This window comes from Aphelocoma coerulescens, chromosome 8 (assembly GCF_041296385.1).
Source record: "Aphelocoma coerulescens isolate FSJ_1873_10779 chromosome 8, UR_Acoe_1.0, whole genome shotgun sequence".
Classification (NCBI taxonomy): Eukaryota; Metazoa; Chordata; class Aves; order Passeriformes; family Corvidae; genus Aphelocoma; species Aphelocoma coerulescens.
In genome coordinates this window covers 23,875,591-23,898,196 of record NC_091022.1, presented here as the reverse complement: position 1 = coordinate 23,898,196, position 22,606 = coordinate 23,875,591, and the positions used below count along the sequence as shown (strand labels likewise).

The 22,606-nt window shown below is 48.4% G+C and overlaps 2 protein-coding genes across 2 annotated transcripts in view; one reads left to right on the top strand and one right to left on the bottom strand.

The window, feature by feature from the left end:
- The window catches only part of GPBP1L1 (GC-rich promoter binding protein 1 like 1), a 31,782-nt gene extending 26,158 nt beyond the window's left edge, over positions 1–5,624 (top strand). Inside the window, exons 9-12 of the mRNA XM_069023289.1 lie at positions 2,520–2,678; positions 3,414–3,538; positions 4,381–4,483; positions 4,701–5,624. Of these exons, the coding sequence (XP_068879390.1) occupies positions 2,520–2,678; positions 3,414–3,538; positions 4,381–4,483; positions 4,701–4,847 (534 nt within the window). The 3' untranslated portion in view covers positions 4,848–5,624. The remainder of the gene's footprint in view (positions 1–2,519; positions 2,679–3,413; positions 3,539–4,380; positions 4,484–4,700) is intronic.
- Positions 5,625–10,815: 5,191 nt separating this feature from the next.
- On the bottom strand, positions 10,816–22,091 carry NASP (nuclear autoantigenic sperm protein). Its single transcript, XM_069023288.1, has 15 exons — positions 21,955–22,091; positions 21,148–21,198; positions 20,247–20,357; positions 19,653–19,733; positions 19,389–19,486; positions 17,793–18,677; positions 15,900–15,982; positions 14,893–14,969; positions 14,688–14,761; positions 13,478–13,666; positions 13,091–13,257; positions 12,628–12,681; positions 12,462–12,533; positions 11,486–11,617; positions 10,816–10,985 (listed from the first exon to the last, which is right to left on the bottom strand). The coding sequence occupies exons 1-15, from the start codon at positions 22,014–22,016 to the stop codon at positions 10,932–10,934; spliced, it is 2,190 nt and encodes a 729-aa protein (XP_068879389.1). The 5' UTR covers positions 22,017–22,091; the 3' UTR covers positions 10,816–10,931.
- Between the last annotated feature and the right edge of the window lie 515 nt (positions 22,092–22,606).

Here is a 22,606-nt window from a genome sequence, read left to right as displayed (position 1 = left end):
CCTGCACTTTTCTGCCTTAGCCACAGCTGAGTGTACAAGCAGTCATTAAAGGCAATAGTTAATAAACAGGCACCTGTCACTTTGACAAATAGATCTTGCACTCTGTTCTTTTCCCTTACCTTGCTTCTGTCTCTCTTTAGACCAAGTTCTTTGTGCTGCTGACAGCCTTCCTTTTGTGTAATGCACAGCACAGTATGGACAGTGTAAATATGTAAACTTAAACAGTCTTTCACCTCAGCAGACATGACAGGGGCATTTACTTCGTATCATATTGGAGTAATGCAAGTGTTTCCTTCACCTGCCCCCACGAAGGTCTTGTTTGAAACTTTAGTCAGTGAAGATGTTGGATACTAACCTAAGAGTTAAACATAAAGGGCTTAAAAATTCCTTCCAACTAAACTGGACACTTGTAATACATTTTTCTTTGAATCTGTTGGAGACTTAAGAGTATGAAAACACAGGTCTGTAGACAGCAGATAGTACTGCAGTCCTGGTTTTGTTTCTGAAACGGGGATAATGCACTTCCTGCAGAAGTGGTAAAAATAGCACCTTTACTCGTAAGAGACCACAGTGTGTTGAAAACTAAAAGGGTGCCAACTAGCGCTGGCTCTGTCCCCACAAACCAGTCTAAGACAACCAAACTACAATACAGCCTAAGTTCTTGAAATGAATTCAGGGTTACTTTTCTGTAAGAGTAGCCATCTGTGTTACATAGACATCAGAACAAATCTGAGGTGATGCATAGTGCTCTCATTAAAAAAAAACCAACACCAAAGATTGAGATGCTTTGATGTTTCAAAGGGCTAAGCTTACTTTGGAAGAGATGCCAGTCTATTATTTCAGTGCTAAAGAAGAAAGCTTTGTAAAACATAACCCTTCTACAGAAAGTTATGCATAAAACCAGAATTGAGGTGAAATTAATTCCCTTTCAGAAATCTTGTTGTTTCTAACCTTTAGCTGTAACTGTCTTCCCCTAACGTGTAGAAATTAAGTTTTAGTACCTCAGTAGCTTATTAGGGATTAAAACAGCTGCTAGCAAAGAGTTCAAGTTGAGAATTTCATATTACCAGAAGACATCTAATTTTAGTCTCATTTGTTCATTGTTACCTTCTGTCACTGCAGTCAAACTAGTAGTTATGTTGAGAGCTTAATTTCACTCTTGTGTTGGCTTTTCATCCTGATAGTTGCAGTCACTTGTTAGGTCTGTTACAACTGCTGATTTGTTTCTTACTGTGTTGAATTAGGCAAAATGTGAAAAGTCTGCCTGAGAAATTACTTCCAGGCTGCACTTACTTCCCTGCAGGCATTATTTCACACCAGTGTTTTACATGCAACAGGTATTAGAAATATAAGCAGTAGTTGCTGCCTTGTTGTTATTCTAGTTCCCTTGATCCTTGCTCAGAGCACTGAGTGTAATAAAAATTTTTGGCACAGGAGATTCATTTTGAAGAGCCTGAATTTGCAACCTTCCCCCCAGCTTAAAAAAGTGTGTGGGGAGAAAAACACTACAAGCTTCAGGAAATTTTACTGGTTTAATATTGATTTTTTAAAAAATCAAAGCATGTACATGAAGAAAAAGAGTAGTTTTGCAAGATTCTGGTGTCAGTTATCCATAATAATGATTAAACGCCTCATTGTTTTAGAGTAGCCAGACATAAATTCCAGCAGGAGGTTAAGATACTGGGAACTTTCACTTAATGTTTGATTCCTTTTGTGTGTCCAGTCAAAACATGGAACAGATTAAATTGAAAGCTCACCTTGGTTAGCAATGCTCCTATTGCAGGATCATGGCTGGGTACTGCCAGTGGGCCTGATTCACAGATTCCAGATTATTAAGAAAGCTTAAACGTTCTGGAAGAGCACAGGAGGTTTCCTTGTGTCCATGCACTGAGCTGAGCAGATTTCCCACAGGCTCCAGGGTTGTCTGTGTCTGGCTCCACACTGAACCATCTGGGCTGAGTGTACAGATCCAGCACTTGGCAGCGTTTTCTCCAGGGGAGGATTCCAAGGCTGTGGCTGCCTGTTCCGCACCCGGTTGTGGTTAGTTAAGGATGTGGCCACTCCCTGAAAGGAGATTACCTCCCCATAGCTTAATTTCAGGGTAGAGTCTGTCAGGATGACTTAAAACACAAATTTGAACTAAGTCTAATCTGCTAAATTTGCAAATTTTTTGGGGGCAGAATCCTGCATGAAGTTTTTTGCCCTAATACTCTGTTGTAGGCACCAGTTTGCTTGAGAGAGTTACATTACAAAGGAACAAAATAAACATATTCATGGCCGTGTGAATTGACTCCTGGGAGAAGAACAGAAATTGAGTTGGTAATAATAGATGGGAGAAGTGAATGTGCAACACCCATCAGTATTTTGATGGGCATTTGACATTAGGTTGGGGTTTTTTGAAGGGTTAAGAGCCACCTAAAGAACTGGTGAGTGTTTGAAAGGTGTAAGCAGAGCCACTGAAGCGCCCCCAGGTTCGCAGCAGTGCAGTTTGAATTCTGTGTTCTCCCTCCCCTGTGCAGAGTCCTTCCAGCACCACCCCTCCCATCGAGATCTGCTCCTCGCGCCTGACGAAGCTGATGCGCCGGACCACTGATAAGAAGAGTGAATTCCTGAAGGCACTGAAGGATGATAGAAATGGGGAGATAACAGAAAACAGGGAATGTGACAAGCTGGATGATGTAAGATCACTGTCCTTGCTGTGTATATGATCATTATTATTGAAGGAGTTGGGGACTGAAAAAGCCCTGAGCAGTGTATGTAATTCAGGCTCTGGAAGAGGAAGGAAATGACTCCCACTGGTCTGGCACATGTGCCAGTAGAAGTAGTGCACAGCAGTGATGGAGAGAGATCTGTAACACAATGAAATGCAAACGGATAAGTAATAAATGAGGTGGAAGGGAAGGTCACAGATGTTGAAGGTAATCTAGATTTTTGCAAGGATTCTCTAAGGAGAGGAACAGTATCATATTTTAACATGTTAAGTTGCTTTCCAACTTGCCTGTCAAACTGCATTCACAGAAAAGTAGAATTTTGTGCTTGTGAAAGGTGCAGGAATGTGGCTCAAGCCTCAGAGGTTCAGACCCCCAAATGCATAAACCTGTGCCCTAATGTGTATGTAAAGTGTGTCCTTAGGAGCATTTAATTGTCATAGTTTTCTTGCTTTCACTCTGAGCTGCTGATTATGGCTTTGCAAGGCCAGCACTCGCTCCTTTGGCACAGCAGCACAGGCCACCAAATGTCCTTCATCCTGTGTTGTCCTGTCACAGCCAGGTACACGTTGCTGCAGCTTCTGTAAAAAACACTGGCTCAAGGTGAAAGGCTTGGCTGGACTTTCAAAGGCAGAAGCTTGAACTTGGAGCTGTGCTGTTGCACAGTCTGTGCAAGCACACTTTGATGGTTTTATTTTTCTTTAGATGGAGAGCAACAGCACACCAGAACCAAAGGAAAACTGGGAAGAGAACTGCCATCAGAATGGCCTTTCTCTCCCTTTGCCGGAGGAGGGGGAAAACCTCTCCCATTCATTGGAAGCAGAACACAGGTGAGTAAATGGCAGAATAAAGTAAAGGAGGTAAAGGAGGGCGAGTCGTTGGGCTGTGTGAGGAGAAGGAAACAATTTCAAAGAAAACTATTTTTGGGAAGCAGCAGTAGCTGTGTGTTTATGGAGAAGGTGTGTGGGCTTTGTGACCAGTGCTGGACTGGGTGGGGTCTTATTGAAGGTAAAACAAGACACGAATGACAGGTGAGCCAAGGCTGTAATTAAATTCCAGTGCTTCTTTAGTGCCACATCCACATGTTAATGCTGCCTAGAGATATTTATCTGCCCACACTGGGAGTTAGCATGAACTTAGGGTGATTCTGGTTAATTTACAAGCAGGTGTCCTAAATGTAATGAAGACACACACCACACTTTGCTTGCACTTAGAATACTCCTGTGCTGCTTTACATGCTATAAAAGTGGAGGAGAGTTAAGAAAATATTTACCTGGTATCTCAGGCTGTATCTCATGTCAGTGAGTAAGCAGTGTGAGCATCTGGTGCAAGCAGATAGTAAGGTTTAGGACATTCTGAGTTGTGATACTGGTTTGGTTGCCTCATGTCCTCCTTCAGTGTCCTTGAGTTAGAATTTCAAATCCCTGCCTTCCACCAGGCTGGTTATGTACTCATTGTACAGGACTGCTGATGGTTAAATATTTGTAAAAGACATTGAAAAATGTTGGGTAAACACAAATGATTGTTGAAGTGGTCTTTGATAGAGAAGATTCCCTGGTGAATTTGGAGTGATTTAGTACAAAACCTCGTTCTTCATGGACAAAGTGTTCTTTCCTTTGCCATTATTCCCTTGCTTTAGTTCCCATGCCCCTTTTATTTTCTCCACAACCAGGTTATTGAAAGAAATGGGATGGCAGGAATATCCTGAAAATGATGAAAACTACCTTCCCCTCACGGAGGATGAGCTCAAAGAGTTCCAGATTAAATCAGAACAGGTATGTTTACAGCTCTTCTCCCTCTCCTTTCTCAAGGGTTTCTTCTTAAAGATGTTCAAAAGGACAAAGAATTTAAGTGAGACTGTAGTAGAATGGATGATTCTGCATTATCCCTGTGTGTATACACAGTAAAATGTGTAATTCGTGTCCACAGATTGTTGGTGACAGTTACTCTCCATATTTTTGCTTGTTTTAAAACTTGCTTTCATTCCTACAGCGAAGAAGAAATGGATTTGGGAAGAATGGATTTCTTCAGGGCCGCAGCTCCAGCCTGTTGTTCCACTGGGGAAGCACTTTTAAGACAAAGATTGAGGACTCAGACACAGAAACAAGTAGCAGTGAAACGTCAGATGACGATGCCTGAAACTGGGCACAATAAAATTAAATAAATAAAACCAACCCAATAAACTCAGTTCATAGTTCAACACGTGTTTGGGGTTGTATAAACTAAACAGAGTTTATTCTGTCTCCAGTCTGTTCAGTTTTTTCTTTTGTTGTTGATACTTCATGCACAAGGGAAATAATTGTATCCCAAAGAAGAGAGAAATTGGCTTCTTTAGCTTTTTCTTTTGGTTTTGCCCTAATGCTTACTAGAAGTTTGTGCAGCTAGCAAATTTTGACAAAAATCCCTTGTGGGGCAGTGCACAAGTTCAGTCGTGTGAGCAGGACACAAGTGGCTGACTGATCTCTGCAACAACAAGCTTCTAACAGTGCCGCCGCATTGCCCAGTGCGCGGTAACGGTGTGCTAAAACAATCATTGTCGATGACAAAATGGCTTTTGAAGTTCTAATTATGTTAAATTAATGCTAATAACATGAATATTTTATTTTATTTTATTTTTTTTTGGCGGCTCGGGGAGCTTCATCACTTAACCAGGCGTTTGTGGTTTTCTTTTTTTTTGGGTACAGCTGTAAAATATTTGGATATAGGAATTGTTTGTGTTCTTCTTCTTGCAGCCTTGATATTCAGGGTGGATTGTAAAATATAAATTTTTTGTGAGATTTCAAAGATTAAGATTATTTTGATAACATTATTTACAGATTTTAAAAAGTGACTATCACATTGAGTCTGTATGAGGGGGAAAAACTACTGCATCAAAAATAACTAACTTGGAATAAATATTTTGCATCAGTTTGCCAATTCTAATTGTCTTTCTTATGTAAGAAGAGCTTTCCTCTAAGGGACCTGCAACTTTGGGGGTTCAGTAGCACTGGGGATAAACAGTTTCTTCTCCCGCTCTATTTTTCCACTTGGCAAACATTGCTGTAGTGCTCAGACTGCAGGAGCTGAACTCTTCCTTTAAGATGGGAGAGAGAGAACAATGCTGAGATGACAGTCCATGTTTGGGGATTTTTTTTTAAAGAAAATAATTCAAAATTATCTTCTACTAAAGCAGTTTGCTTTTTTTTCCGCTTCATACAAAATGGTGAAGCTCGACCGGTCGGTGTCACTTGTTCCTAGTGCAATGCTGCTGTTTATGTTCACAACGTGGCAAGGGAATGTCTGAATCCAAAGCTGTTTTCATTGAAGTCTTTTTTAAAAATTCATGAAAACATTTCTATTAGATTAAAAAGAATTTTACAAACAACTCAGTTGTGGCCTAAGCTATTTTAGTGTCTGGTGTAAGTTCAGCTGTGCACAAAGGTTTTGGATTGGAAAGTGCTTGGGGGTTGTGCATTGTTTGCAAGTGGGTTGGATGTAGTCACACAAAACCTTGTCTTGCAGACCTCAGGGGGTTTGTCCCAAGGTTGTGCCTGTGTGTTCTTAATCCACTCCTGGCCAGGCAGAGAGGACAGAGGTGTAAGAAAATGATAATGTTTAGCCCTGAATCTTTGCATCTGGATTCAAGGGTGCGCGCTCAGCATTATCAGGTGTAACTCTGCTACCTGTGCCTCCAGCTCCCTCTGGCTCTGCGGTGAACCTGAGATGAGCGGGGCAGTGGGGCATTTCTTCATCCTGCACTCTGGAATCCAGGCTCCAGGGGCTGAGGCTGCCTGGGAATGCTTGGGAAGTGCTGGGGCTCCTGTAAGACATTGCACAAACCATCTCATTGCTTTTGAATATCCTTGTGTTTTGGTCCCATCTAACACTGCTTTTGTCTGGAAAAATCTATCCATTTTTTAAAAGTTTAACTTCCCACATCCACTTAAGTTATTCAGATCTGTGTGCACTGATCTCAGGAAATGGGGTAAGTTTAAAAGCCCCTTCACCTCAAATCCCTGCTGACAGCTGTTTCACCTCGATGTGGAGGTTCCCCCTTAGCTTTAAGTCAGCTGCTCCTTAGCAAAGTGGGAGCTGCTGCAAGGCAGGAAAGGGGCGTCCCTGGGACAGCCCCAGGCCCTGCATATCTGTCGGTGAGCACTTGGTAACCACGGGTGAGAGCACTGTGAGACACAGGGCAGCGGGGCCTCCCTCACCTTGTTTTCTGTGGTTTGCTCAGGTGGCTCAGCGACATTTTTCCCCCATTCCAGTGCCCGTGGTAAATAGTGGGAATGTCCAGGGTTGGAGGCGTGACCCTCCCTGCCCAGCATAGCAACAGTGTCTTCAAACACTGCAGCCACCGCCGCCGGCAGGTCTGTGCACGCGTTCAGCCCGTCCCAGGGTGCCAGCCCCGCGGGGGGACCCCCCCGAGTGACCCCCACCCGCTCTGCTTTCCAGGGTGTTGGACATGGGGGGCTTCCTCTGCCCCCGCTGCCGCTTGGCGTTCGGATCCCGACAGCTGCTGCAGGTGCACCTGGAGAAGCTGTGCCTCGGGCCCGCGGCACCCAGCAGCTCCTGCCTCCATCGGGGGGATCCCCTGCCTGTGGAGGGAGCACAGGGCACGGCAAGGAAACCACGGGACGCCTCGGTAGTGTGGAGCTGGGTCTGGCACAGAATAGGGGCGGGTAGGAGGGACAGGGACAGGTGCTGGGCTGGAAAACAGGGCATCACATCCTAGATCCAGCTTGGTCTGAGCTGGGGTAGGCCTCCCATCTTCCCATTCCTGCACCACACAGGCAGCCCTTGGTGCTTATTTTGCCAAAGACAGAAAAGTATATTGTTAAGGGGGGGGGGGGGGAGTGGGAATGTGTCACCCTTTTCTTCCCTTGGTGTCTGCAAGGTTGGGGGGTCCCAAAATACGGACGACGCTGAGCCACGCCATCACTTTGTGCTTCCTGGGGTTCCACCAGCTGTGCAGGGACAGCGGGGACCAGGGCGGGCGCGAGGGGCTCCCCTGGGGGATGTGCTCACCCCCCGGGAGAGGGCCCTGCTCCGCACAGCCGACCCCACTTCCAGGAGGCTGACAGTGCAGGTACAGTGAATCCTGAATCCCAGGGTGGGCATCAGCAGCCCTACGGCTACCCAGAGCTGGTGGTCCAGCCGTTCCTACCCGGTGAACCCCGTGTGCAGCAGGGAGAGCCCCCCCGGCAGTCGCTCCCACTGCAGGGGCACCGGCAGCCGCCGCAGGAGCTGCGGGAAGCCCACGAACGCTACGTGGCCGAGATCCGGGCCAGGACTCAGCAGCTGGAGCAGCAGAGGGAGGGTAGGCACTGGCAGCAGTTTTGGGGAGATGGGTAGGCACGTGTGGGATGCAGTAACCCCCCGAGAGTGGGGCTGTGGGGGCCGTGCTGAGCCCCCCGGCCCCTCACCGTCCCGCAGGGCTCTGCCGGCGGCTGGCCGCACTGGGGGCCGGGGCAGCTCTGGGCCCCCAGCCCGAGCACGGGGAGCCGGAGCAGAGCCAGGCCCCGCGGGACCAGGCCGGACAGGTCCGAACAGCACAGCACAGGTGAGCCCGGCCCTGTGGGGTGCTCTCCATTAAAGGGCCCGTTGGCCCCCTCACCCCCCATTTGCCCGTCTCCTCCCCAGGGCCACCCTCCGCCTCGACACCCTCCTGCCGCCCGCAGGGCCGCTCGCGGCCGAGGCCAGGTGAGGCTCTGTGGCGATGGCGGCTCTGAGCAGAGCGCCCGGCCGAGCCCTGGCGATGGCTGATCCAGGGCTCCGGTAGGGCGCTGCGACTGTCCTACCTGCGCTCCGGGGGACACGACCCGGCCGTCCTGGACCAGCTCCTCCACCTCCAGCTGGAGGCCACGGTGCTGGAGAAAGGAACCGCAGGGCTGGGTAGGGGCAGGCGGTTGGGTAAGTGCCAAAACCAGGCCCAGGCCTGTCCCCCCACAGGGACCGTGGCCCCACAGCCGGCTCCTGAGGTGCCCCCGGCTGTGCCGGCAGAGCCCCCCGGCACTGGCACACACGCTCTGGATGCGGCACTGCTAGCCGTGGAGCTGGAGAACCGGCGTCTGGAAGATGAACTGTTGGCACTGAAAGTCAGGAGGGAGAGGAGAGCAGACGCTGGTTGGTGATGGGTCCCAGGGAAGGGGGTCCCCTATCTGCACCCCACAGCCCTGGGGTTGCAGCATCAGAGCCCTGGGCTGGACATGGCTCCTGGAAATATGGGCAAGGGGAGGGGAGCTGCAGCTCGGGGTGGGGTGGGCTCTCTGCAGTGAGCAGGGAGAGTCCCGGCCCCCAGTGGCCCTGAACGCGGGCCTGGTGAGGTGCTGGGGAAATGGCTGCTGTAAAGCCCACGGTGACCAAATCCTGCTGCCCAGGCTCGCGGGCAGCCCAGCGGCACACGCAGGAACTGGCCAAGCTCCAGGCAGAGGTGGGAATGCTGCGATGCCACGCAGAGCAGATGAGGCCATGGCTGCACCCCCCCGTCCTCCCACCCCCCAGAGCCCCCCCACTGCCGCCAGCCCTGGCTGTGCCAGAACATTTTATGGTAAGAGCCTCAGCCCTGGGCAATTTCCAGCTCTCCAAGGACGGGAGAGGGGAGGTGGGATTGGGCTGCCAGCTGGGATGGAATGATGGGTGCGGAGGTACAAGCTTGGGGACATTTGGAACTACTCCCTTTGCTGTGGTTGGGGATAGGGCCACTGGGGCCGGAGGTGAGTCACTCCCAGTGCTGGCCCAAGGGTGGGATTTGCTTTGCACACCCAGTGGCACCTATGAGGAGATGGCTGGGCAGCTCCTGCCCATGCCTGGACAGGACAGTGCCAGGACCCTTCTCCCCTTGACATCACTTTTTTCCTTTCCCAGGAGCCCCCTGGGCCAGCGCTGGGGCCTGGCAGCCCCACAGCTCATGTGTCCCCTGGATTCCCCCTCACCCCCTTTATGGCCCTGGAGGACCCTCCTCCTGCTCAGGAGCCCCCAGAAGAAGACAGGGCTCCCCAAAGGTGAGCCAGGAATGGGTCATGGCCCCGCTGGACTGCCCTGGCACCCCCTCACCACCCTGGAGTGGCAAATTGGGGCTTTAGTAACTGTTAGGGTGATGAAGGGATGGCAAAACCTGTGTTCAAGCTGCAGAGATGGGTTTTGGGACCAGGATCCTACAGTGGTGGAGTGGGGGGAAAGTGTATGGGAACACTGCTGGGACCAAAGAGGCTCTGGGCATTTCAGCAGGAAAAGGACAGGCAGCATCAGGCACACACCCAAGCCAGCAGCCACATGAGTGACACAGCTCAGCCTCCACCTCAGGGCTGAGCCCACAGCCAGATGAGTGTTTCACTCTGCTCACAATGGTGGTTTAGGGACAGGAAGAGGACAGAGAGGGGCACAAATTCCTTTCCCTCAGGTACAGCCCCAGATGCAGCCCGCTGTAGGGAAAGCATAATAATCCAGGGCATGCACAGCTCAGCCCTGGGAACCAGCAAAAGCCACAGCCAGCCTTCCAAAGCATCACAGGCCATGGGTTCTGTTTAATAAATGGCTTCAGCTCATTGCTCTTCACTTCTTGGCCTTTTTTTATACACACACACAGAGCTCAGGGCAGGCTCCCAGCCCCACCTGGGACTCAAGCTGTCTGAGGGGACAGCCCTGCCCCTGCCTCAAACCATCAGCACCTGCTCCTGGCACCCCCTCCTGGGTGCAAAATGAAGGTTGAACAGAGCTAAAAATACACAGCAACAAAGCCCAGGATGTTACAAAGCTCTTTCTTTATCAGCCTTTCCCACTATCTTTAGGCTGCTCAAAGCCAAGGGAGGCAGCACTAGAACCCACTTCAGGCTCAGCCTTGAACGAACAAAACAGCCCCAGCTGTGATAAGGCTCCAGAAGGAGAAAAGGTCAGATCCCTGGACAAGACTACAGTGAATTCCATGAAATGCTCTTCTTCCCTGCAGCAGCCAGCCCTGCCTGGCCCATCCAACCCTCTGCTCCTGCCTCAGAAGGCAGATGTGGGTGGAAATGCTGAAGCTAAAGGGAGCACAAGCCCAGCAGTGGGCCAGAGCTGAGACCTGCAGCCCAGGGGGAGAGCCAGGAGCAGAGGCTGGAACCTGTCACAAGAGGAAGGTCAAGAGGGACCATTTGCTTACAATCTTTATTGAAGTCATACAAAAGTTGCCAAAAAGTGAAAAAATACACTATATACAAAACCATTTTCCTTTTAAGGAGAGGAGTGTCCAAGGTTAAAGAATTATCATACTGTGCTTTCAACTGCAGCCCCTGATTCTGCTTGTGGCCTTTTCTCTGTCTAAAAGAGAAGATAAGGGTTTGTTTTTAAAAGACAAGACACAGTCTTACAGCACCAACTCATGCAGCAGCCCACAGGTTCTGTAATTTAAAGATTTAACTGACTATGTGAGCTTTGATGGTCTCCAGAGCCCAACACTACCCTAAAGCATTGACAGTAACAAGTACAGGGGTCAGTAATAAAACCCAGGAACATTAAAAATTGGGGGAAGACCCTGTGCTGGAGTGGAGTCCAGCAAAAAATCACCCAGAACCTGTTTGTGTCCCACCCCACAGGTGACAAGGCCCCACAGCTGGGTCTGTCCAGCCCACACAGGGTCAGCACCACAGTACAGCATGCATCCTGCCCACTAGGAATATTCTTCATCTCATCTGGGAAACCTTGTGAAGGCCAGCAGGCAATAAAACCAGGACATCTACCAGGCACACAACCATCCCTGAACAGAGAGGGGGGGAAATAAAATAAAAAGCACTGCCCAGACTCCTGGCTCAGCTGCCCACCTCCTCTTCCATTTTTTCTGCGACCTCATTTCCACTGGGGACAGTATCCCCACCACCACCATTGACAGCTGGTTCTGGTTTAGATTTCTTGGCTTCATTGTCTCCCTGATGAGTCTCCTCCTCTGGTTTCCTCTGAAAACAAAATTGTTTACAATCTCCACTAAGTACAAATCAAAGTTTAAGCATTTTTGAGAAATTTAGCATTAGATGTCATTGCATATCATCTACCCAACCTCTGCTTGCCAGGCTCAGGACAGACTTCCCAGGGCTGGGGTTTAACCAGAGCTCTGAGGCTCTGGCATCAAAGTCTCAACCACAGTGACACTGTCTGGGTGCCAGGATCTCCAACCTAAATTATCCTCAGTTATAGTCTGGCAAGGAAAGGAGCAACCACTGAGCCTGTAACAGTCCAAGGGTAGACTTAGGGCATCTACAACATTTGAAATCACCTAAAGCAGCTCCAAATCACTCCAGGCACACCTGAACTCACAGGCCAATGGAACAGAGGCAAGTGTTCAATACCTGATCTCTTTAAGAGGCAGTTTATAATTACCACCAGTGTGGCCCAAGTCCCCATTTCCTTTTGGAAAGAAGGGAGCACAGCCCAGCCTGGTTGCCTGCCTTTTCCTTGGAATCTGTAGGTGACCCTGCTGCTCTTGAGGGCCCTCAGCAGAGGAAGCTCTTGTTCAGGGAACACCTGCAGAAGCTGCACAACTGGGTCAGATTTAAATCAGCATGCACTGGGCAGGGTGCTGAACCACCAAGAATGGTCTCCTGGAGGCCGGATGGTTCCCAAACTGATTGGCTCCCAGTGGAAAAGAGTTTCATACACTACTGGTTTTACTTTTGGAATGTTTTCCCATTATACAACTAAGTTAAGAAAAAAACTTTTAAGACAGAAAAAAATCTAATTACACAGAGCAAGCCAGTAGTACTTCAACAAACTGCTTGTTTAACAAGTCATTTCTGGACTCACCTTTTTCCTGACTAGATGAGAGATGTCTGTTACACACTGAGATGCACCATCAGCTGCTTTCCTTACTGGAATCTGATACAAGACAGACACTGACACATGAGCAAATGCAACCAGTAATCCTTAAGAGTAGACGAGAATTAACAACATCCATTTTTGATTAACTTACTGTGGAAACAGAACCACTGCCTTCACTTTGTGCAAAGCCAGATGTGGTTCCAACCTAAAGAAAAGCAGAAAAAACAGACTGTGGCAGACCATACATGTGAGCTTACTCAGATACAGAAAGCCCAAGTCCTTCGTGTCCCAGCACTGGATTCTGCACTTCCGCACAGGACAGAGGCAACACGCGCTCCACATCTGTCAGACCCATCATTTCCAGGCCTGATACATTAAATACCATAGAAGCCTGTCAAATTCCTTCTCAGTTTGGAACAAATACTTTCAGGGTACTTAGTAAATATCCTCTTTAGATGTCAGCTGCCTCGGTTTCCTTCTCACAACCACAGCTTGGTAACACCTGTGAGGAACCACCAGCCCCTGATCAAGTCTGAGCTCCTCCCATTACTGATTTACTTCAAGTTCCACTGGAAGGAGGGTTGGCTCAAAAGGAAACCACAGGCCACACTCACCAGAGTTGCTTTCAGTCCCAGCTCAGCTACTCTTGCACTCTTCTGTGACTCCTTTGAGTCTTCTATCTTCTCTTTAATTTCAGGAAGCAATCCCTTCAGTTCTTCAATCTCCTTCTCATCCTCAGGGGAGCCAGTGTCTGCTTTCTTTATTCGCTCGGTCAGTATTGCTGGGGTGAAACAGTTATCAGGGCAAAACACCTTGAGACAAAGTAACTGTCCAGTTACCAACATCCAGAAGCAACTATCTGCTAACAAACAGTTTTAACAATTCTGCCCTTGCTGTAGTCTGTCACTGCTTTTAGATAAAACATGACACAGCAGACAATGAGCACACCTCACTACTTTGCCTTGAGAAAACTCACTAGGCAGCTTCAGAATTCCACGTACCCAGTCTCTTGTCTATGACCTCCATGGACTTCCCGAACTGCAGGACGGCCTCGTCGAAGTCGCTGTTGTAGTGGTAGGCCAGGGCCAGCTGGTAGTGGCTCTCAGCCAGCAGTCGGTCGTGAGCCTCCAGGTACTTCTGCTGCAGGGCCAGGCAGGCCTGGAACTCCTCGATTGCCTGTGTGTAGTTTTCTACAGGAGAAAGTCCCAAGGTCTTTACAAACCTCAGTAATTATCCACAATCTAAACTCTGGTTTGGTTACTCCATGTTTTGTTACACATCATACAGTCTGCAAACACCATCACTGAACACAGCAGTGCTGGGCCGCTTTCAGACCATCAGGTGACAACTCTGCCTCCCCTCAGAGACTGTCTAGGCCAGTTCCTCTGGTTCTCTCACGAGTGCTTTGTCTAATCTCAGCACAGAAAACTGAGCAGACAAGTCAAAGCAGGCACCAAATCCTCCTGCTTTACCTGCTACCAGGAACTGAATGTAACTGGTCACAACTGCAACATGGATCTGGAGCTAAGCACAGTCCCTGCCACCTTCCTGTCAAGCTCTCCACTGAATGTGTTCTAGTGACACAATACAACCCTTGCTCTGTAGCCCTGGCCCAGAAACCTGTTGGATTATTTCCAATGCCTGCCCCAAAGAAAGAGTACATTTGGATTTAACAAGATTAAAATGTGTTTTTAAATGAAAGGCAAGCAAGACATTACACGGCACTAACCTGGGGCTTGCTTCCCACTCCTTTTTTCTGCTGTGTAACACAAGAGTCTTTCCTGACTATAGCCTAGGATTTGGGAAGGGCTAAGACAGTCAACTATTTTTCATTTGCAGTCTTTTTGTTCTGCCAGTGGCATGGTACTGACACCTCTTATTAATTAAGCTCAGTGACAATTTCAATAAGCCTCTCAAGTTCATAAGCAAGGTTTGGTCACTACAGAAAGCAGAACACAAGGCTGGTTTTGATCTGGCAACACATTACTTCTTACGCAAACTTTTTTCCACTGCTCTGCAAAGGCACAGACTATCCTATTTAAGGCACCAACCATTAATTCCAAAGCTTCTCACATGGCTGCAACTATCATGATCAGTCTAATTTGTTCTCATCCTGACAGCCTTAACTCACATCTGCTAATTTTAAAGTACAAAATCCAGTGACAGAAAGTGGAATCAAACACTTTACACATGAGAATTAACATTACTTACCAGATTCAATGCTAACTTCTCCTAACTTCAGATGAGCTTGAGCTGCATGGAGCTGAGCTTCTTTTGTTTCTTGTCTAAAGCAAGAAGAAAAAAAAAATTTACGAATTCTGATCAGAGTATGCCACATTCAGTAACTGGCTGTGCCACCCTCCAATTTACACTGAGCTTCTGTGGCATATACCCAAATTAGTACTTCAGTCTTTACCTCTTGTAAATGACTTTTGCTAACTCCAGCATGTCCCAGGCTAGCTCAAGATTGCCAATTTCATCCTCCTCACTTTCCTGTAAAGACCAGAAGTGCATGAGAGATTAAATGACTTGGTCACAGATCACATCAAACACCACCACTAAATTCCTAATCGGTGTTGTCAAGGAATCAATTTCTGCAAGAGGCAAACCATTTACCACTAGAAGAAAAAAAAAAAAAAGAAAAGAAAAAGAATCTGCAGAAGAGGTTACTGTATCAAGCAAGATTTTGCCTGGAGTAAAGATGTTTCAACAGAACACAAACTCAACATTGTTTTGTGATAAGCCTTAACTTTTTTTCCAGAAATAACAGGGCACCAAGCACCCACATTATCTCAAGAGCAAGATCTTAGTTAAGGTGCTCTTTAGATGACCCAAATAAAGTTGATGGTCCAGCTTTTTTTAATGAGCCTTTGAGCTTTGTTAGAATAGTCTGAGAAAGGGACAGACAGTTATCTACAATGCTTAGTGCCACTCTACAAGGCTACAGACTTTTCCAGGCATTTTCACTGCTATGTCAATGTACATCTCATGTTTGAGGAGCACCACACTTAAACAATTCCCATCTTAATCACAAGCTTACTGGACTAGACCAGGAGCATTCAACATGTACAGTGAAACAACAAGACAAGCAGAGAATTAACTGTTCCAAGTAACTCCAGTGACAGGCTGGAGCAGCTCTCCCTGCCTGCCCCTGCCCCACCAGGCCATGTTAGCTCAGCACACCACAAGCATTTGTGTCAGAGCAGCTGAACAAACCCAAGTTTACAGACACAGCTGAGCAAGATGCTACAATGCAGACAAGGCCTAACACTGGTCATTCCTAGGCAATAGTGGCTTTCAGAAGTATTTTCCTACACAGAACTAAATGAAACACAAATGAGCTTTTAGAAGGAAATCAACATGATATTTAGGCCTATACTGCACCCTTCCATGAGCACCGGTGTCAGAGCTCAGCAACCTCACCTTGTCTTCCACTGTCAATTCATTCTCCTTCTCATCTTCAGCTTTATCATTTTCTTTATCTTCCTCTTCAGATTCTTCTGTTTCTAGAAAGCAAGTAGATGGATGAGCACACTTCTTGTTCCTGTGCTTGCTCGACAGGGAGTCAGGCAGAATATGTTATATCCAACCCTCATCCTTCCAGTAACAGGTTAGAGGTGTGATGTAAGAAGAGTAGATACATTAGATTCTCAGCATCAGCAGCCATCTTGCTGAAACTCTTCAGCACTGTAGACTAAAGTAGTCCATAAGTTCAACTTCTTACCATCTACAACAGAAACTTACATAGAATTTAGTTCTCACAAATTTGTTGTGAGCTCCCACTGAAGCAACAAGATCCTGAGCAGCCCTAGAAGCACCGGCCAGCTGCTGACCTTCATGCTATGGAAAACAAGTGCTTTCAGCAAGATAGCTGCCAAGCTGCACACAAATTGGTCTGTTTCTGAGTTCATGTTCCTCATGTCAAGCATTTAAGTGCCAATGTTAATGAACCTCCTCTTGTGTAGTACTAATTTGACTTCTGACACTGTGCAGGAGCATCACATCTTCCATTCTACCAGCAGAAGACATTCTGGGAAAATGCACAGTGAAGGAATATGGCTAATAACTTCAGAGCACTGGCTGGTCTGCAGCCTTAAGTCACACACTTAATTCCTACATCAGAACCTCTGATTGGGTGGGGACTAGAGGGCCTGTGAACTCACTAGTCTAACTCCCAAAAAAGCACACACCTACCACTGAGAGGGCCAAAGCTGTAAACATGAAGACACCTTGTATAAAGGTAAAACAGAAGAGATGACAGGACACTAAAATTTAAGTAGTGTGAGGAGTTTGGAATGACACAGCACCAGACCAGGATGTTCAAGAGGGTCCTCACACTACCAGAGTTGGGGCAAAAAGCAGTAGTATGTGTGCATAAGCAGCCTTTCACTGCTGAGGATGAGGAGCAGGTAACTACTCTTAGCTTATTTTCAGTCATCCTCTCTCCACACAGTCACCCTGTTAGGTCACTGCTCCACCACTGAGTGTTCACTGTGCTTAGCAGAACAAATCCTTCCAGGGTCCAGAACTGTTTAGCCTGAACATTTGCTACTCCTGAAGTAAGGCACTGCCTGTGAAGATGAGTTACTGACAAGCAACTTGCAATTACAGCTCATCAATTAACTTGTGCAATAGAAGGCACAGGCCCACTAAGGCCACAAAGTACTACTGTAGCAAAGGGTGCAAGTCTTACTTCAACAGAGTCCTGGAAGCACCTATAATAAAGCAAGGAAGCAGAAGGGCAGAAGCTATACAGTCAGAAGACTGTACTAGAGCAGCATTAAGCCTTCAGCAAATCAAGTTTAGATTTTCCAGCTAAATTCTCACTAGCAATGACCATCAGAAAGCCTCAAATGAAGAGTTCTTTTCCTCCACCAAAAGTAAATTTACTTTGTTATGTGTTCAGCTGTTCTTGTTTTTTCCCCACCATTTAAAAATAAAACACAGCTATAACCAGAGGCAATTTGTGCTTCAAGTTATGTGAAGGTTAGTGCAATACACCCAGATGCATGCAAGTGAACATCCATTCAGTATTCTCCACCAGCCTAGCCATTACTTACACATTTCACAGGGCTGTCAGTTTGCTTTCAGGTAAGATTTGCTTTGCAGTTAGTTAAGCGTTAGTCTAGAGAAACTGAGACTATTCACTATTCCTTAAAACTTTACTTGGATGTAAAGTCCTTCAAGAGCCCCTTTACTGTGCCTTTTCCTTATTCTAAGGCAAACAGAAAATTCTGAATGGAACACTTTTTACCCATTGTTAGCCAAATCCATCAAGTCATCCACCCACAACTACTTTTCTCCTCTCAGTGTTACCTTCTCCCTCTTCCATCAGGTCATCTTTCTCTTCTTTTTCTACCTTAGCACCTTCACCCTCTTCCATCAGGTCATCTTTCTTTTCCTCTTTCTCTACCTTAGCAGCAACTTCAGCCTTTTCTTCTGTGTCAGTAGGTGGCTCTTTGCCCTCTGTGGGCACAGGTTCATTTGAGGACTCTGTCTCTTTAGATTCACCTGGTTTCTCTTCTGTAACTGTCTCTACTGGCTCTTGTTTCTCTTCTGCCTTCTTCTGTTCAGCTGTCTCTGTTTCCTCCTCTGCAGCTTCTTTCTGTTCCACAGCAGCTGCTGCCTGTGCTTCTGCCTTCTGTTCTGCTTCTGCCTTCTCTTCCACAGCTGTCTCTGCCTGCCCTTCTACAGCCTCTCCCTTCTCCACAGCTGGCTCTTTTTCTGTTGCTTCTGCTGCCTTTTCTCCTGCCTCTCCCTTCTCTTCCACAGCCACTTCTCCCGCTTCAGCCTCTTCCCCAGCTGCCTTTGCCTCCTTGTCTGACACTTCTGTCGTTCTCTCCTTCTCCTCAGTTGCCTTCTCTACCTTGTCCTCAGGCACCATCTCCTGCTCTTTTTCTACCTCCTTCTCTTCCACAGCTGCCTCCTCTTTCACAGCCTCCTTTTCCACAGGTACCTGCTTCTTCTGCTCTTCTGAAGATTCTTCTTTTCCCACAGAAATCTCAGTCTTCTCTTCAGGCTTTGCATCCTTGTCAGCAGCTGCTTCTTTGGGTTTTTCTTCTGTAATCTCTTTCATTTCAACATCCTCTTCTTTGATTTCCTTCTCAGATAGTACTGGAAACTCCTCCGTGGACTTTTTGGCCTCTTCCTTTTCCCCCATGGCGTTATAAACCTGTTCTCTCAACTCCTCCCTTGCTTCTTCTACATGATTGAGGAAGCATAAACATTTCTTCGAGTTTAGTGATAAAGACATTAATGGGCCCTGACAACACCACCCTCAGACCCTCCAGTGTGTTTTCTTACCAAGTTGGATAGCATTCCTAAAAGCTTCATTTTCCAAGTAGAAGGAATTAGGACACAACCAACATAGCCACTTGATTTAAGCAAGTCCCTTCCCCTTCCCCAGACTGCAGCATTGCAAGCGGCCACTCAAGCAGTGTGCGGTTGTGCAGCAATTTTAGTCACAGCTAAGCAAGAGGTGCCAGTGCTTTAACAGTCTGGATGGACAGGAATTCCTGTATCCTCTCCAGCTGCAGGCAGTATAAAACAGCCACTTTTTACAGAGACTCTGACCTGTGGGACTACACACACTGTACTGCTACAAGGTTACAAAGCAGTTGGAGTCAGCGGTAAAGCTTAGGAAAGCAAGTTTGAATGCAGTGTTTCAGGACATGGACATCTGGTGACCCTTTACACATGCTTTCAGTGACCAGCTCCTTGCAGATGTTTTACAGGTTTTGCTCATCTTCAGCAAGACTAACAAAAACCAAACAAAGTTGAGTCCATTCAGACTGCCAAGAGTTTCAACAGAATGATTCAGGCTACCCAAGATACCAGTGGACTAAACTTGGATCATTCCAACAAGAAAACACAGCCTGGTGCCTCCACGGCAGGGCAGGCAGCTTTACATACCATCAGCAGCTGGCAATACAGAGTCATCTTCTGCTTTTTCTCCTTCCTCTTCCACCTGCACCCCTTCTAAGGCATTTCCCAGCACACCATTTTCCATTCTAAAGGAAACAGAGGTTTGTTATCCCTTGGATCTTTTAATACCATCATTTGAACTGCACAAGCTGCAATGCCACAGTCCATCCCACTCAGGGCAACCCTGTCCACAACGGAGTGAAATCCTGTTACATCAGACAGACTTCACCAAATAACAAACAGTCACCATACCTTGCCAACTCCAGGAGAGATTTTCCATAATAAAAAAAAGCTTCTGCACACTCATCCGCTGTTTCACCATACTTTTTACCCCTACAAAAATAATAAATAATTATTTGCCTGTGCGTACTTTAGATTTAGATATGTGAACTTGAATGTTAAATATTCCTAGACAGAAGGATTGCTTTCTTAGCTCATCTCCCAATGCTTCAAACAAATGATGAATGCTTCTCTCAGTGAGATATGGTTCTCAAACACCCAGCTAAGAAAATTAATCTATAACCCAAAAAGTACTATTCTCAGAGACTGATCAAGACTAGTGAACAAGTTACTAGAAAAGACACCTGCATAATGAATTATCAGATCCCTCTCCATCCTTAGGGAACTGTGCTGGTAATGCTTATCACAAAAGCCATCTAAACTGCACATCAACTACAGCATTGTCCAGCTCTTGGGTGACTTTAAATAGTTTGTCCTCTCCTCAATTGCTTTATAAATTATAAATGTGTTAGGTAAAAATCTGAATCTTTCTTGCATAATCCCCATCAGAACAGCGAAGCTGAAGCCCAAGCCCAGCAAAAACACACAGAACATTCTACTACTCACAGCAAGCTCGCAGCTTCCTGGAATGCATTCACAGCAGCTGGAATATTTCCCATTACCAAGTGCTTCTGTCCCAAACCCAATAGTTTCTTTGATTCTCCATCCACATCCATACTGGAGGAAGGGGAAATAAATCAAATGCAGGATTCTGTTAGCTTTCACAGTAATTTCAGCTTTCAAAACTTAGTCTGCTTTATGGAATAGTGAGCTGCATATATTACAGTGGTTGGAACTACCAGGGTAGGCAGGATTTGTTTGGTTTTGTTTGTGTAAATCTGGAACAACTGACAGTTCCAATAACAAAGGGAAGACAGGCAAATTTTATCCAATCACTGCAAGAAGTATCAGAATCAGCTATGACAAAGGCTATAAGAGAACATACTTTAGGAGTTGCACACCAACACACCACAGAGCATCAGTGTTTCAGACTCCAGTGCTAAATCAAGAAAAAGAAGAATAAACCCAAGTTAAAACTTTTCACAGCACAGCATGGTGCATCTGAGAACAATGATAGATGCAAGTGTCAGTTTCAACTCAGTGCATCTCACACAGCTTCATTTCCAGAAGGTCCAGCCCAGCATCTCAGACTGGGACAAGAGGAGCTACCCACAGAGGAATACCATCTATCACATGCCAGCTGCATACTTGTTCCTCTCCAACACTAATTAGAAACCCAAGAACTTGAAGGACAGCTGGTATTGGTGTGTGTATCAGTCCTTGAAAGGGCTTTGCTGCACCAGATTTGTGCAAACCACTGGTGAGCAGAAGTTTTCAGCACCTACAGCACACATGTGAGTTAAACTCCAAGCCTAATAACCGATTTGAAGGATAACCTTTGTGTTTCACTCAGTAGCTCTGGAATTTCGTGTTATTTGCTAATTGACAGTTCCGACTCCCATCTCACCTGTCTGTTTTGTCTGTGGATGTGGAAGGAGCTGCCAATTCCTCTTCCATCCTGCAAACAGAAAACCGAATGTTTTTTTAATTCACGTTTAGAACTGGTCACCCATTTCACAGCACGAGCTGCGAAACCAGAACCGGGAGTCCTGGATCAGAGGTGCCCATCCACCCCGAGCGGGCTGAGGCTGCTCAGTTTGGTGTTTATTGTTGGAAGGGAGGCCGTGAGGGGCTCTGTCAGCCCCTGCCCAGCCGGTCCCGCGCAGACAATGGGGCCTTTCCCGCCTTCCGCCGGCCCCGCCCCCCGCCCTTGGCGCCAAACCCCGGCGGCGGCTCCTCACGGGCCGCCGGTCACGTGACGCCCGCCCCCTCCCCCAACCCGCCCCGCGGCGTCGGCTGCCCCCAACAAAGATGGCGGCGGCCGCGCAGCGATCACGTGGTGGCTCCGCGCGAGCCGCGCGGGCCCAGCTGGCGCCGGAGGAGCGGGGCGACGGCACGTACCACCGCCGGCGCGGGGGGGGGGGGGGGGGACGGCGGAGGCAAGTACCAAAACCGGCGAGGGGGGGGGGTCGGCGGAGGCAGGTACCACCGCCGGCGAGGGGGAAAGGGCTGGATGAGGGGGGTGCAGTCGCGCCAGCCCGACCAGCACCCCCAGCCCTTCCCCTGAGGAAATCCGGCCCACCGCCCCCCTTACCGCCCCATCCCCTCCGGTACCCCGCGGCGCGAAGGCGCCCCCCCCCCCCCCACCCCGCCCTAATGCCCCCCGTCCCCGACACGCACACACCGTGACCGGGGCCAGCCCGCGCGACCCTACCTAGTCTGGGAGGCCGGCGCGGGCTCAACGCAGGGGGGAGCGGCGACGGCCGAGGATTGCATAGAAGCTGCTGGAGAGAGGGGCGGCGGCGGCAGAGTGCAGCCCCCTGCCCCTCCGGCTGGCTATATACCCCCGAGGACACGCCCCAGCCCGCCTGGCGGCGCGCGCGCGCCGCGGGGGGACTACCGCTCCCGGCACGCTGCGCGCCCGCCCCGCCGCGGGACGCCGGGGGCGCCGCCGCGCGGGGCGCGCAGGGAAGTGTAGTGCCAGCAAGGGAGGCGTGGTCCCGCGGGGCATGCCGGGAGGTGCAGTCCCGCTCCACCACAGCCCGGCCGTCGGAGCCCCTCAGCCGCAGCCTGGGCGCCCGGGAGGCTCTGGCGCCCCGGCCCGGGCTCTGCATCCGCCCTCGGCCTCTTCCAGGCGAGCAGGCCCTGGGCTTCGGCCCAGTGCACGCAGCTGCTCGGCTCTCCCCTGGCACATGTAACACGAGCAGGCAGCGCTGACATGGCCGCTGCCCTGTCACAGCACAGCTCAGCACAGCTCAGCACCGAGACCTCCAGGCTCTGCTATTTCAAGGTAAAAGTTCTTCAGCTTCAACTCCGCTACGTCCCTCCCTGCAGGAACAGAGCTGGGAAGTAGGGGGTTGACAGAT